We start from the raw sequence: 14,309 nt of genomic DNA, 5'->3' as shown, positions 1-14,309 counted from the left end.
CAGCGAGGCCTCCTTGTGGGATCAAGCACAAAGTTGTAAAGGAAGCGGAGGGAACTTTTCAAGTCCGCCGCCGCACTCGGCTGCCCTACCCGCTTCCCTCCCATCACGCAGCAGCAGCAGCAGGACGAGGCTTGAGCGGGGTTTAGGCGGCGTGATCGGGCGGGTTGGTGGGGTGTCGGAAGAACTTTCCCTGAACTCTCGTCGGCTTTGTGTCTCCTGCTTTCATCTCGGGTCACTGTCAGTGGTGGGTTTATCTTGTTAAAGGCGGCCCCGAGATGAAACGGAAACTATCGCTGCCGAACACGGAGGGGCCAGGCTTCCGGTGCCGCTTTCCCTTCCTCAGATACCTCAGAGTAATGTTTCGCTTTGTGCTAAATATAGGGCATTTAGTCGTGAGATGCTGTAACGCCACTGTCTCTACGTGATTAATTAACTCGTGACTGGGAAATTCCACAAAGCGTGACAATTGTAAGGAATATAACAAATTGTACACAGAGGACTCCATCATAATTGAGTGAGAAAAAAAAGAAAGAAAAGCCACCACATGGGAATGGAGAGAAACCCTATTATGACTCTGTATCCTGGCAGATAGAGAAGCCAGCGGGAGAAAGTATCTCCGCCGGGCCCTGATGAATCCAGAGGCATATACCTAGTCGACATGTTTGGATCAGTCAGATAAAGAGACCGTCAGGAAGCAGACAAAAGGCACGTTTGTTCAGTTCTGTTGTGCCACCAGAAATCTGACAGTTATTGAAATGGTTTGCTTTGCATGAAAAGCCGGCGTTCTCTCATTCATGTTATTTGGTTACTCAGAATCTCCTGCGCCATTGTTGCCGCGTAGGCCTGGTTTCCCGATAGCAAATTCATCCCAGGCTGCCCGGACACTTCACTGCAGAGGTGGTGGTCGACACACAATGGCAAAGCAAATGACTATCAGACTATCTCTATCTCGTGGCTGCCCCACTTTTCCACGCGGCACGCAGGTAAGTCTGATGACACTGATGGCTCACTCGGATCATCAAGGCCTTCCCGTTTTTCTACTTTGTTGTAGTGGATGTAATGTTCAGCAGCATCTAATTTGTTCCTGCTTTCACCGCTTTTTTTTTCAAACCAATTTCAGCTTCACAATGGAATGATAAATTTGTGTCAGCGGGCAGACAATGAAGAGACAGCTTTGAGGAAAAACGATTTCTACAGACATTATGCAGCGCCAGATGCCTTGGTGTTCATTGTGTCTGTGCCTCTTTAATTTGGCTGCTAAACCTCGCTGGAGCATAATGCAAAGCTGCTCACTTCCCTGAAAGCAAATCCTTGACGATGCTGATATGAAGCATTCTGGTGTAGAATCAACATCACTGGTCTATCCTACTTTTTTCTTTCATGTCAGTCGAGTTCAATGGTAAGAGCTGAATAATGAAAAATACAAATGTAGTCATTATCTACTCACCAGTTCGCCACTGGAGGGGTTTGAGTCCACAGAACACTTTTGGAGTTTCAGGTGTAAACAGTGTTGCAGCCAAATCCAATTCAATTGAGGTAAATGGTGACCACTTCTTTGTATAACGTATAAAAACAACTTTAAAAAAATTATGAAATGCCTCCTCACTGCTCCTGTGGTGTCATCCAAGTGTCATTTTCTTTGGTCATGTTTTAAGCCTAAATGTCCTCTGTTATCCTCCTGGAGCTCAGTTCACACCTCACACACTGTTTACTTCTGAAACTCCAAAAGTGTTTTTATGGACTCAAACACTTCACCCACCCCTCCATCGGCATAGTGGTGAGAAGATAATGAGGGAATTCTCGTTTTTCTGTCAACTATCCCTAAGAACTACCTAAAACTGGTGCCCATGGGCATGATTGCGAAAATAAGGAAAAGGGGACTGGGTGGAGTTAAACCTCAGAGCTCGTTTCAAGAGCAGAGTTCGATCTGACTGAGTATATTCCAATCCACCTGCAAAATCCTACAAGGCTAAAAAAGCTAACTGTAGGTCAGAGGTCAGTTATGGCTGTACAGTCTCCTAAAGATAATACCTTCGCAAAGTAAGTTAGATCTGTGTGACAGGAAGATGACACAAAAACGACTTTCCATGACAGTGGGGCTCTATTTGTAGGGAGAGACTTTGGACCTTCATATTAGACGGTTCTCTCCACTACATCAACAAAACACCAAATGAGGGAATAACTTTTGGAAGAATGATATTCATCCCTCCAGTGAAAATCAGAGACTTGCACAATCTAATTGTCGTGTCCCAACGCCGTGATGTCGGTTTCTCCTTTTAATTTGTCTCTTGCTCTTGTTTTCTGAATTTCATCCGGTGTGTGCAGCTGTTGTCCCTGCACAATTCAAATGGGAATTATTAATTTGAATCAAACTAAAAGTCCAGAACTAACTATTAGACACAGGGGTTACACGTAGAGCAAGAGCAGTTTTTTACAAGGTGTTATATATCCCCAGTATTCAAATCCCAGTGTAATGAGCTGCTTCATTTATTTTCACACCATGGTTCTCTTCGTTGCCATGGTCATGGAATGGACATGTGTTTAAAAACCAGGCACTTACATGAGTGCAGTGTTCACCCTGAGTGCGACCAATTACCTTCACCTTCACATGAGTGCCTTTTGTTTTTTTTATAGTCCGGCTCAATGGAGGGTTTGTTATGTACGATTGTGTCCCTGCCCTGTTGGACCCTGCTGTTGTCGTGATGCCGTCACATCCCCAGAACTAAGCCATCACAATAATTAGCAAACCGTTATAATAACCAATAACAATCGTGTGCCTTGCGGTGCAACCTTTAACTGTTCCACGCCCGTCCCTGGGGTTTGTGGGATCAGAGCTTGTTGTGATGAGGTATTGAGCTGGGCGCGCGGGGGGGGGGGGGGGGTATTGTCTTTGAAGAGGCACAGCAAATAGTGTTATACCAGCTAAGAATCTCTTATTCTTCCTGTGTCTTATCCACGTGTAATCCAACGCTGTGCTGTGAGGGATGTTTCACGGAGCTCAGGGGAGCGCTGATCCATCTCGGTGCTAATTAGAGACGTCTCAGTTTTATCGGCGTAAGAAGGAGCGGATACTGTTCATAACGTCAGCTCGGGGGCCGGCGTACGTGCTCTGGGATCTATTCCTCATCAAATTTCCAATAACTAAATATAGCGACAACACTCCTGCGGCCAGTGTTAATGACATTAATGGGTGCAACAGCGATATCTCAGCGCAGCACCTATAATAACAGTAAAGATTGCCCTCGGGGGGTGTTTCAACATTTATGCAGCAGTTACCGGTGCATGTGTCCTGAATGAAAAGTTTTCCTCAAAACCGTGTGCGTGGCAGCCATCTGCATTGTGAACATGTCTGCGGCCAATTACAGTGCACTTACCGCACTTGTTGATTAAATAGAGTGATGCCTCATACTATTTCTAAACATTTTATTTTCCATTTCAGCTTTTTGGATAACATGCTGCTACACCATCTGATAGAAATTCATTTTTGATAGTATTTCCTGTTCTGATCCCTGTGGTGATTTTCTTTTATTTAAAGATGTATTTAATTCTGACTTAATCACCTAAACGTTTCAGACAGGCATCTTTACCTCGCCCATGCTCAGAGTAGTCTGACAGGAGAATACTTAAATCCTCAGTGTGTTGCAACAACTGAATTCAAAAAAACAATTCATTCATAAAATTCAATAAATCCAAACATTTCAGAAAGAGGCTGAAAAAGGAGCTGCAGTTATGGACAGTATGAGGAAACTGAGGCAACATTAGCGCATAAACCTTTTAAAGTAACAACTCAAACTCTCTCTCTGTTATAGCAGTCAAGCCTATGCATATAGTATATGTAGGAGAATGTGTCACATCACATGCAACAGATGTTTATGAACTTGGATGGATGGATAGAATTAAGACTTTGACAGTGTAGGTTGTATAAGATAACGTTTGGCTTTATTCTGGTCACATCTCACAGTATAGACTAAGCAGAGTTCCAGAGAGGAGTTCTCAGGCTTCACTCAAAAGGATTCCAGCACACGGCTGAGAGGAGACTACTGCGAATCAACACTTCTAATAGGTGCAGGCTGTACTACACCAGCAGAAGTGTATAAATAATTCCAGTACTGCGTGTGTCTTGTTTGTCGTTTGAAGGCTTGATGAATGCATCAGATGGATTTCCTATTGCTGGATGTGAGGTGCATCCATAAAAAAAGCTGCATTCATTGTGTATATCACGCATATATTGAAAGATCACCGAGGCATTGCATTGAGGAAAACAAATTACATGAACAGATGAAACCTTTCTTGATAGTTGGCACATTTGCAAATGACATTTTCCCTTTGCCAACACCCCTCCTCCTTCGCGTTTTGGAAGACTCTGTGTTAGAGCGATTTGCATTCACATCTGTAATTCTCCCCCGACATGTAATTCTGACAAGTCCTTTTGTTATATGAAACGATTAAATGAAATCAAAGTACAAAGCTGTTGATGAAATCAATGGTTTCCAGTAGGTCTGTGTGAGGATATTTCTTTTCCCAGAGAATCGATGAGCTCTATTCCCCTGGTGGACTGTGTAATTACAAAACCCTCATTATATTATGGAACTATACAGCATATGGTGCGAGGAGGAGATTCTTTTGATGTGCTCTTGTAATGACTGCAGCAAGAAACAAAAAAATAAGAGAAAGAGAGACTTGCCTGCTTTTGCTTCATTTAAATCTCTTGAAAGAAATCAAAGGTTCGAAAGCGAGGTTTTCTGTTTTCAGCTCCCCGATTCTTCTGAAGCGACTCGGCCTGGGAGTCCAGGAATGACCCTGGAAATGAGTTTTGACACGCCAAGGCCGGTGGTGTCACAGACTTCTGATTCACGAAGAATGTTAATCATTTCGCCAAAGGATCCCTTCGGTAAAGGGCTTGATGTTAGAGGGAAGCGCGCACTCGTCGCAGAACATGAGAGAGAAGCTTTCGGCAGCTTGTCTTGTGTTCTCAGCGCAACACATGTCACAGACTTGACGTTGGGAGAAGAATATCAGGCTGGGAAACGCATTCACTCAGTTTAACTGGGGTTGACTGGCAGCGACACGCAACAGTGTCTACAGCGAGCAGCCGAGGGGATGTTCCGAAATGAAAACAACGTCCTTTAAAAAAAGAACACAAAAGTATTATCCACTTTTTCAGATTCTCTCATCTCTCTGCGTCTGTCAGACATCTGCAGCTGAAACAAACCCTCGATTACAGCATCACCTCTGGTGTGGAAACGTTTTTTTTGTTTTTTATGTAATTTCCCAAAAGAGAAGCCTTTCTCTTTAAAAACGAGGAGTGTCAGCATTGCAACTACAAAAGCAGGGGAAATCCTCAGCAGCAATCTGGCTTTACCGCTCGGTAAACTGTGGGTTGAGATCCACATTGACTTATAGGCTTGTTGCTGGTGGGTCCCTTTACGACGAGGATATGAAATTTTTTAATAAGCCCGTTTCCCGGAGCAATGAAAGCTAATTTCTCTCCGGGGTCCTCAGCTAAAAAACATTTAAGAACCTCTCATCTGAACTTGAGAATTATGTGTAATATTGAGAAACGTGAAGGTGACGATCTGATGAAGCAGGTTTTCATTCATTGGACAGTTTATTTATTTTTTACAGTTCTTTGTAGGCTCAGTATTTAAACTTGGCAGCAGCTGAAAGAGCAACTAATGTGTTTTTGTAGAGCTGCAGGGGATATTTACACTTCAGTTTCTCCAAATGATGATTTGTAATGACATCATACTCAACTCTTACACTGAAAGAGCTGTTTAAATGTTATAACACACCAACATTTGTATGAAAAATATTTCTGATTTGCGTCAACAGCTTTTCTGCTTTTTCTTACATCATCAGCTACCTTTAGTGGCTGCACGTCCTGCCACCCCCATGCAGTGTATTCTGGGATATGTTGGCCCAATACGAGCCACTTATTGGATCCTTTGTCAGCTTAGTCGCACGGCTGTGACGTAACCAGTCTTCAAATGCAGCCCCTGAATTGGAACACAGCTAAAGACTGTGTATAAAAGTGGGGAACATTATTCCTTCCCAAAAGTGAGGCCAAATCAACTTCATCGCCACCTGGTGGCTGGTTGCAATTATAGCTCATAAGCCCTGCCTCTGTGTTAGTGGATGGGACATGGGACCTAGTCATTTGATGTTCTGACATATAGTAGCTTTAACTTAACAGTCTAACCTCCTATGTAGAAAATTGTAAAACACAGTGACAGCGTTTCTGTGATGAATCATCAACTAGTAAACCTGGAACACTTTCTGGGGAAGCAGGCTGAACCAATTCCCTTCGAGGGACAAACCAAAACATGAAAGTCCTCATCCACAGGGTTCTTTCATTTTTTCAATGAATAAAGAACAGGGACCCAGAAGGGGTCAATGTCAGAGTAACAGATAGGACTCTTGTTGTGAAAAGGCAGGGTGTGGAAAACAACAGCAACAATTCACACAATTTAACAAGAAACTACAAAGAGGGGATACATCTGTTGCAGGGATGTGTCTATCAAAGTAAATTGTCCATTTTACCTGCTGTTTTACATCAAAACATTTCACTTCTGGACGCTGCGTGATTTCACCCAATATGACAACGAGAGTCTGGACGTGCTTTTATTTTGGAAGTGCTGGAAATCTTCAATATTAAAAACTGAATACATAGGTGACTATTGCTCTAAAATCAAACTGAGACACAGGCACACTGCACAGGTGCTGATCTATTTCATGGCAACAACCTCTAAATACAAAATTCAAACGTATAAAATTAATTTAGTCAGTGTAATTTAATGAGAAACACTAACTATAACATCTTCACTGCCAATAAACCAGGAGGGATGAACACAAAGTTTGCGAACTTCACTCTGAAGCATGGCCTCTGCACACAAACAGTAAACATGGTCAGTTTATTGTGGAACTGTTTGAAGAGGACTCACTAAAAGAATAATTCTGAAGTAGCTCTGATGCGTTAACACAGGTCAATCAAACGGCCCATTCCAAAACATGAGGCTTTAGAACAGGCACTGCACTACTCTAATCCAATGCTACAGCCCCGCAGTATTTTATCAAGGCTTTCATATCCAGGGTTTTGTCTTTGTTCAGTTCAGAGTTGGTCTTGTATTAACAGTAACATGTGTTTCCTACATTGTATCCGTCTTCATCAGAAAACCTTCAGTCGTGGCAGAACCACCACTAGCAAGGGTCGCCAGCTGAGTCAACGCCTCTGACACTATATCAACCAAACCTAATTCAACACAATAAGCTTTATAACAGGAGATTTTACTGCAGGGCTGATGTATTAATGAATGTACAGGAGGTGTGTTTAATAACGTGATTACTTTAAGACTATTCCCTCAGCACTTTGTTAGATAATTAATAGCAGTATACACTTCAAATGTTTGATAGGATTGGGGAGCATTGTCACATGTGAATTAGTGTCCTGTTCTTCAGATTTAATGTTTTTGATATAATATATTATGATATGGTGTGTACCTGGATCACAACAGTACTAGACTTCTTGTTCTGAAGATAAATAACTACCTTTTCAGACAAATACAAATTGTATTTGTTTATTTAAAGATGAGATTTTTTGAATGTTTTCCATTGGATAAATACAAAGTAAAATATATTGAAATAAATCAACCTTTATCCTGAAATATGTACAGATCCTTTCCTCTTGAAAACGCCTTTCTCAAATGAAAATGAAGTTCTATGGACGTAGCCTGAAACCCATAGTCACACTGCTAGCAAGTCTTAAAAACTGCTCACTGTGAGGAAACTTAAAATATGTTAGAAAGACACAAGGTTTTGGTTACACAACCATAGTTTATTACTGATGTCATCACTTACACAGACAAAAGAAGTGTTCAGCGATACCTACTTAAAGGTGATCAGCAAATCATACTTGAGTAACTAGTTGAAAACCGTTTTGGGATCGTTGTCGTATCCCGCAGTATGGAATCCGAACCCGAGCTGTGACTTAGAAACACAAAATCTGGTAAAAGAGGCAGGAAATGGCAGAGTCATTTTCAGAGAAAACATGAACCAAGAGCGGATCCAACTTTCTGACCGTTAACAGCTTGTTGGTCTGATCAGTTTGTGCTGTAACTGAGAATTTGGTCAGTGGAATCGCTCTTCAAGCCTGAAATTCCTGAACTGCCAGATCTTTCATTAGGGTTCGGCAGGACGTTCAGGGTGATCGTGTTGTTCTCATGATACATTAAACAAGCCAAGTTATCCATTCAAGCGGAAGCATCCAAAATACGCCAATGAATAAATGTGCCATAACCTTTAAGTTGATCCTAGATATCAAACAAAAGCCTGATACACTACTGAGTCGCTCAACGACTCAACTGCTAGTGAGGGTGAAGAGCGCTCACTCTGCAGCAATTTCTGGAGACTGAAATGTCCTAGAAATAAACAGCACACAGACCCTGTTCCCCAAGAAATAATCATGGACCGGTTATCTTTAAGCAAAATTTGAAGGATTCCTGATGATTAAGATTTGCAGCTCTTTTATAGCACTGGTGTACTTCAGCTGGCCTTGTGTGGTACATTGATGAATGTGGTTTTTTGTTTGAGATCACCCTGAATATCTGCTGCCTCGCCACATGTTTTCATATTCATTTGAAAATACAGTTAGTTGGATATGAAAGTCACAACTGACTGATGAAACAAAATCACAATCCGTATGAAGATCTGCTTTCAACAAACCGACACGCTGTTCACCCCCGTCAACTTGTGATGGAAATTCCCCTATAAAGAACTTAGTACTCTACAAATTAACACATAAGCAAAGTTCACCTTTTGTATTCCACTACGAGCAGTAACAATGTCAGAGAATAAATCCTGTTGTCCGTTAAGGCTAGTCCTCCAAAAAGAAGTGTTGAATGATCAGTAGTTTTATTGGAATCTACTCCTCTGTTTCATGTCCATTGAGTTCAAGAAGAAGCATTCAGAGTTTTCCAAGGATTAACTGCAGTCCAGAAGAAAGAGTCTCTATATACACGAAGGTCCTCAGCATTATTCATTTCTCCTCCGATGATCCATCAGAGACCAGAACCGTTGATTCACCTGTGAAAGAAGAGACTCGTGTTAAAAGGAAATCAAAGCTTCGACATTAAACCCGACCCATCTTATATAAAATGTACCTAATAAATATAGATGTATTGTGTTTGAATAATCACACTTTCTGATATATTCTACAGATATGTATCTCAGTGGTACAACACACAAATAAAAAAAAATAGATAGGTACCTTGGATCGTCAGATTTACATAAATACAACTCAACATTATCAACAAAAACATCCAAAGTGTGAGTCTCCCGCCAACATTGATTGAATGTCAAAGATGTTTTCGAATCAACTACAAAATCAGATCCATTATTCAACATTGAGACCTTGTTGTTTCATTCTTGCAGTTTACTTTTGGAGCGTAAAAAACGTGACTAAAGATTTGATTTGTTTTGCCCACCTCACTCAGTGGAAACAATCCTTCAACACAGCACTGATATCACCTTCGGACTTTATACAAATTGAACGTATAGGGACCAACATAAGCATTCATTAGAAGTTGTGTTTCTGGTCACCTGACCAATGGTAGTCCAATATTCAATCTCCTTTTTGCTTCGTTTTTGTTCTCTACCAGTTTCTGAGGAAACTCTTTAGTAGCTAACCTGCTTACACTTAAAAAAAAGATGTAAGGGTGTCAAAGTGACAAGTAATGTGAACATAATATATTTAGTAACTTTATCCATTGACAAGATTAAACTATTGTGTATACATACTTCAAGGTTCATCCTCTGGGTATCATGAAAGGCTGTTTATTAGCACATGATGCTAGCTAAGGAAAATTTGCCATGGAATGAATTCATGATCTTCAAAAGACAACGATCTGGTTAAATAATGTGAAGGTTTTTTTAATTGATAGGAATCTAGTTGATAAATCTGATTGTTCACACAATCTACACATCAAAGTCAGTCAATTGTTAAGGTCATAGTTTAGAAAACACCTGTGGGATTCTTTCAGATTCCAGTATCTAATAAAAGGCTTATATTGGTCTGAACCAGCATATTGATTGATTTGTTATAATATTGTATTTAGGAGAAAGGAGGCTGCAGTCTGGGTTTGTGCTCCACGCTGAGGTTTCTCTCTCCAAGTTCGATGCTGTCAGACACTCTGAAGACCTCCATTCTCCTTGAGATTAAATTGCCTGTCATGAAGCTCAGTGGCTGACTGGCAGCTCCTCTGCTCCTCTAAAAGTACATTCTGGAAAAGACTCTCGAGGAACATAACATAACAACCTTCATAACGACGTCCGCTATCGATTCCGACTGTCAGCCGGCCATGTATGTGTGACGGACTGAGGGAAGCCGGCACCGAACTTGTAAGGCTCCATTATCGCCGCTGAACTTTTGATGGGCAACAGACAGCCCCGACAGCCTGGTTAGATTAATACGCAAATGGGTCATTTGACAGTGAACGGGGCAGAGCAGAGGCGCGGCACTCAATTATGCCGGAAAGCAAAACAATCCAAAAGCCATCAGGCCACCGCTTGACAAGAAAACCTGCATAATCATATCAAACACAGGGTAAAGAGTTTCCATAAATTCAGTTCGTTGGTCGCTGAACATGCTGCAATGAATTTCCCCCTTTGAGTCATTAACTTTCCGAGCCGTCACTGTGATTAATGTGCCACTAATTTGAGAATAATTCCACGCTGAAACAACAATGAGCCTAGCGGGTTGTTGTCAGAAGAGAAAACGACGCTTGCGTCTTCAGAGATGGATATACACCGGGTCTCACTTTGTGGGGGGGTCATTAGTAGTATTTGAGTGACTGAAACAATGCAAAAAATGCTGACAGGAAATGTTCAGCGGGTGTGGCGTCGGTTTAATTGGTGGCTGACAAGTGCTAATTTAACTGGCAAAGGATTCATTTCCATTTAGAGCCTGAAGTAAGGTTGGCTGAAAGATTTAACACAGCAGGTGCACGGGCTTGTGTACGTGTAATTCAGCCGTGTAATTGGCACGCTGCAGTGTCCTTCTCCGCAATATGTTTTGTGTTGTAACTACCGGGACTGGGATTCTCACAGAACGGCCATTTTAAAGCTGCTCTAGGCAAGTTTTTCTCATCAGCAAAAACAGAAAGCCAGGACACTGCCAACCCACCTCCACCCAAATTAAGTCTGACTGCTGGAGCAAATGGGGGATTATCAGCACAAATCAAAACTCAATCAATGAGTGTTTAGAGACGAATTCTTAGAAGAGATGTTGCTCCGCAATAATTTAAACGGTAGCTTAGGAATTAAGAGAAGGGCGGATGGATGGTAGGAGAAAATATTCAGTATTCATTTGTCATCCACACTTTACACAAAAACCTGCATCCAACTGAGCTCTGAGAGGCGCTGGCTGACTCTGGCTGTTTGCTCTGAATATTCACAGAACAAGAACACCTTCACCGCCCCAAGTGGAAACAAGAGTACACACTCCTTCGTTTTTCTCTCGTAGATTCACTTGCCAGAATTTCTGCTACATGACACCAGTTGGCTAAAGAAGCAGAGTGAATAACAAATGGTTCTCACATCATAGCTTTTGTCTCTTTTTATAATCCTTTTAAGTAGTTCGGTGCGATGTTATTATTTTTACCCAGTTCTGACTGAAGCTTCACAGCAGTAGTTGACAGCAACAACATCGATTCTGCTGTTGTGTTGTTTTAATGTGATAATTCCAAGCCGGTATCTCTGGCCAAGGACAATAGATTAAAAAAGGAAACATAAATCTGAAAGACCAGAGATAACTTTGTTTTGGGGTTCAGTGACACAGACTCTTCTGTAGAGAAATGGTGTAGCTGTAACTGTAATGAAAGTTTCAGGAGTTCAAACGTCTTGAACATAGACTAAAAAGCTGATTTCAGATATGCACTGAACTCTGGAGATGCTCCACAGTTTGTATGTGTGAACGCTAACGCCCAAGTTAGAGCCTCCGGACTCTCTGCAGACTCTCTCCGCCTGGCCCCATGTCAGTTGATCGGACATGGGTCAAACAAAAGACGTCAAATACATTTTTCTAGTAGTTGTTATCACACTGATGTATATTCAAGTGATCATTTTCTCAGTAAGTTTTGTTTTAATTAGTTATTTGATCATATTTAACGTCACGATTAACACTGACTCGCAATTGGCTGAGCACTCGTATCAGACCTTGTTACCACGGTTCCATCCCCCAATAACTAAGGGCGGACTCCTATCCCCTCATATCTGGGAGATCTGGGCTGCATTTCTGCCTTGTGGGAGGAAGCAGCTATCTTATGGCTGCTTTTAAATGCTAAAAGTTTGCTGACTTTTAAATCTTTTGTACTTGTTACAGATAAATATCTTGATAGTTTACAGATGTAAAGCAAGTGACTGACTTGGGAGCATCTGTAAAATGAGCTTCACTTGTAGATGCTGTTTTCCAAATCACATGAAATATTTTTCTGCTGCTCATGACATTTTTCAGTATGTATCTACAAATTGTTCACATTGATATGGTTTGTATCTGTCAGCAAACAAAAGATTGAAGATCTCTTTGAGCCAAGTTGAGCAGGATGCTGAGGACTTGATTCGACCAGTTAATGTAATTCTGGATTCAGTTTTGACAAAATAACACTGAACATCAGCTCTAACCTCTGAAATGAATTCTTCAGAGATGAATTTAATCTGAACAATCTGCAATGGTGAGAAGGAGACATTTCTGTGTGTTGCAGCTCCAGTTTGTTATTGGTGGATTGCATGAAATCCACTGAGGGTCGAATTTCAAAATGTCAGAATCTGGCAGGTCCCGTTGGGGCCAGACACTGTGGCAGAGACAGCTCTGTCCCCGGGTCTGGAACACAGACACAAATGAATGATCTGAAAGCACAATGCTTCTCTCGGGTTGTCACTATTTTTTTTCTTCTTCTATTGGAGTAATCTGCACGATGCTATAAACACCTCACTGTAAAAAAAATCATCCTGAGTGCAGAACAAAAACTTTGGTGAGAATTGTTTTTCTCCTTCAAACTAAGAGACACTTTCGACTTCCTCCTGCTCAAACTGCGCCGTGAGTCTGCAGGATGAGCGGGGACTGAATAGAGAAGTTCAAACAACATGTGGTAAACAGCGGTGCACTTACTAACATTAGATCTGTATTCAGTCTCATCCCTCTGATATAAAGCAACACGCACTCCAGCACCGTGTGCAGTCTATTTTGGTCACCTTCCAGGATTTATGTTTACAAATCCAAAAAGACACAGTTTTAAATGTTACCTCTCGCCGCCATTCAGGTGCCGCGCGTGTACAAAAGTTAACGCCGAAGCTCAGCTTGCATGGCACACACTGTTCATCACTGGGAGATTTGCTCCAAAGTGAAAAACTCTATTCCCCGCGGTGTCCCGGGCTTTGTAGTGGCCTGCATTGTTTACTCTTTGAATTCTCAAGGTGCTTTCAGTCCGTTTGAATGCATTTTTGATACAGAGCGATGGAGGTCAGTATAGCTGGGGGTTCCAGGTTTATGTTGTGCTGTTTTCCCAAAAGAGCTGAAGAAGAAAGCGTGACCGGGGGGGGGGGGTCACTGCTTCAGGCAGCCTGCAGAAAGACTGGAAACTCAGGGAACTTGTTTCTCTGGCTGAGTTCAAAGGTACGCGAGAGGAATCCTCTGGGTAATGCTGATGCTTTGAACAGGTTGTTGTTGTTGTCTCTTTGGATCATACACCTCGACTCACACTTACCTCTCTCTCAGGTGGAGTTACACTACTGGGAAATGTGGTTAATAAAACCATTTGACACGTCTTTTTCAGTGAAAATGAGATAATATTCTATTTTCACAATTAAGAAATCATGAGACCTAATAATGATCCCGGTTTGGAATGTTTTTCAATTTGACGTTAGGTTCACAATACATCTGTGCAATAAAACAGTTAAACAGATCTTTACCTGGACTCTTCCGTGAAGCATCTGTTGTTACCAGAGCTGCTCTTTGTCCGCAGAAATCTTTCCAGTCATCCATTTCACAAGAGACAACAAAAAACACAAAAAGATATATTTAGCTTTTATGATTTCAGGTCTTATTAAGACATGATAATTACCTAAATCTATTTCCAGATGTTTCCGACATTCAGGATTGTCTAAGAGGCTTCGTCTGCTAAAAGAAAGAATTATATATAAATCATTTTGAGGTCCCGACAAGTCTCTGAATCAATAGCCCCAGGCTCCAGGCTCCCGGCTCCAGGCAGGTGTGGTGCGGGCAGCTTAAATAATTAAGTACGTGGAGAGAGGCAGAACTG

At 41.7% G+C, this 14,309-nt stretch overlaps 1 protein-coding gene across 1 annotated transcript in view; it reads right to left on the bottom strand.

Annotated features, from left to right (window-relative positions):
• Positions 1 to 7,851: 7,851 nt before the first annotated feature.
• The window catches only part of LOC128428658 (chemokine-like protein TAFA-2), a 53,360-nt gene continuing 46,902 nt past the window's right edge, over positions 7,852 to 14,309 (bottom strand). The window contains exons 5-6 of the mRNA XM_053414881.1: positions 13,960 to 14,016; positions 7,852 to 9,078 (exon numbers count right to left, since the gene is read on the bottom strand). Coding sequence (XP_053270856.1) covers positions 13,987 to 14,016 — 30 coding nt within the window. The 3' untranslated portion in view covers positions 7,852 to 9,078; positions 13,960 to 13,986. The remainder of the gene's footprint in view (positions 9,079 to 13,959; positions 14,017 to 14,309) is intronic.

Source organism: Pleuronectes platessa, chromosome 22, assembly GCF_947347685.1.
Source record: "Pleuronectes platessa chromosome 22, fPlePla1.1, whole genome shotgun sequence".
NCBI classification, from domain to species: Eukaryota; Metazoa; Chordata; class Actinopteri; order Pleuronectiformes; family Pleuronectidae; genus Pleuronectes; species Pleuronectes platessa.
The sequence above is the reverse complement of the archived record's forward strand: the minus strand, read 5'-3'. Positions and strand labels throughout refer to the sequence as shown.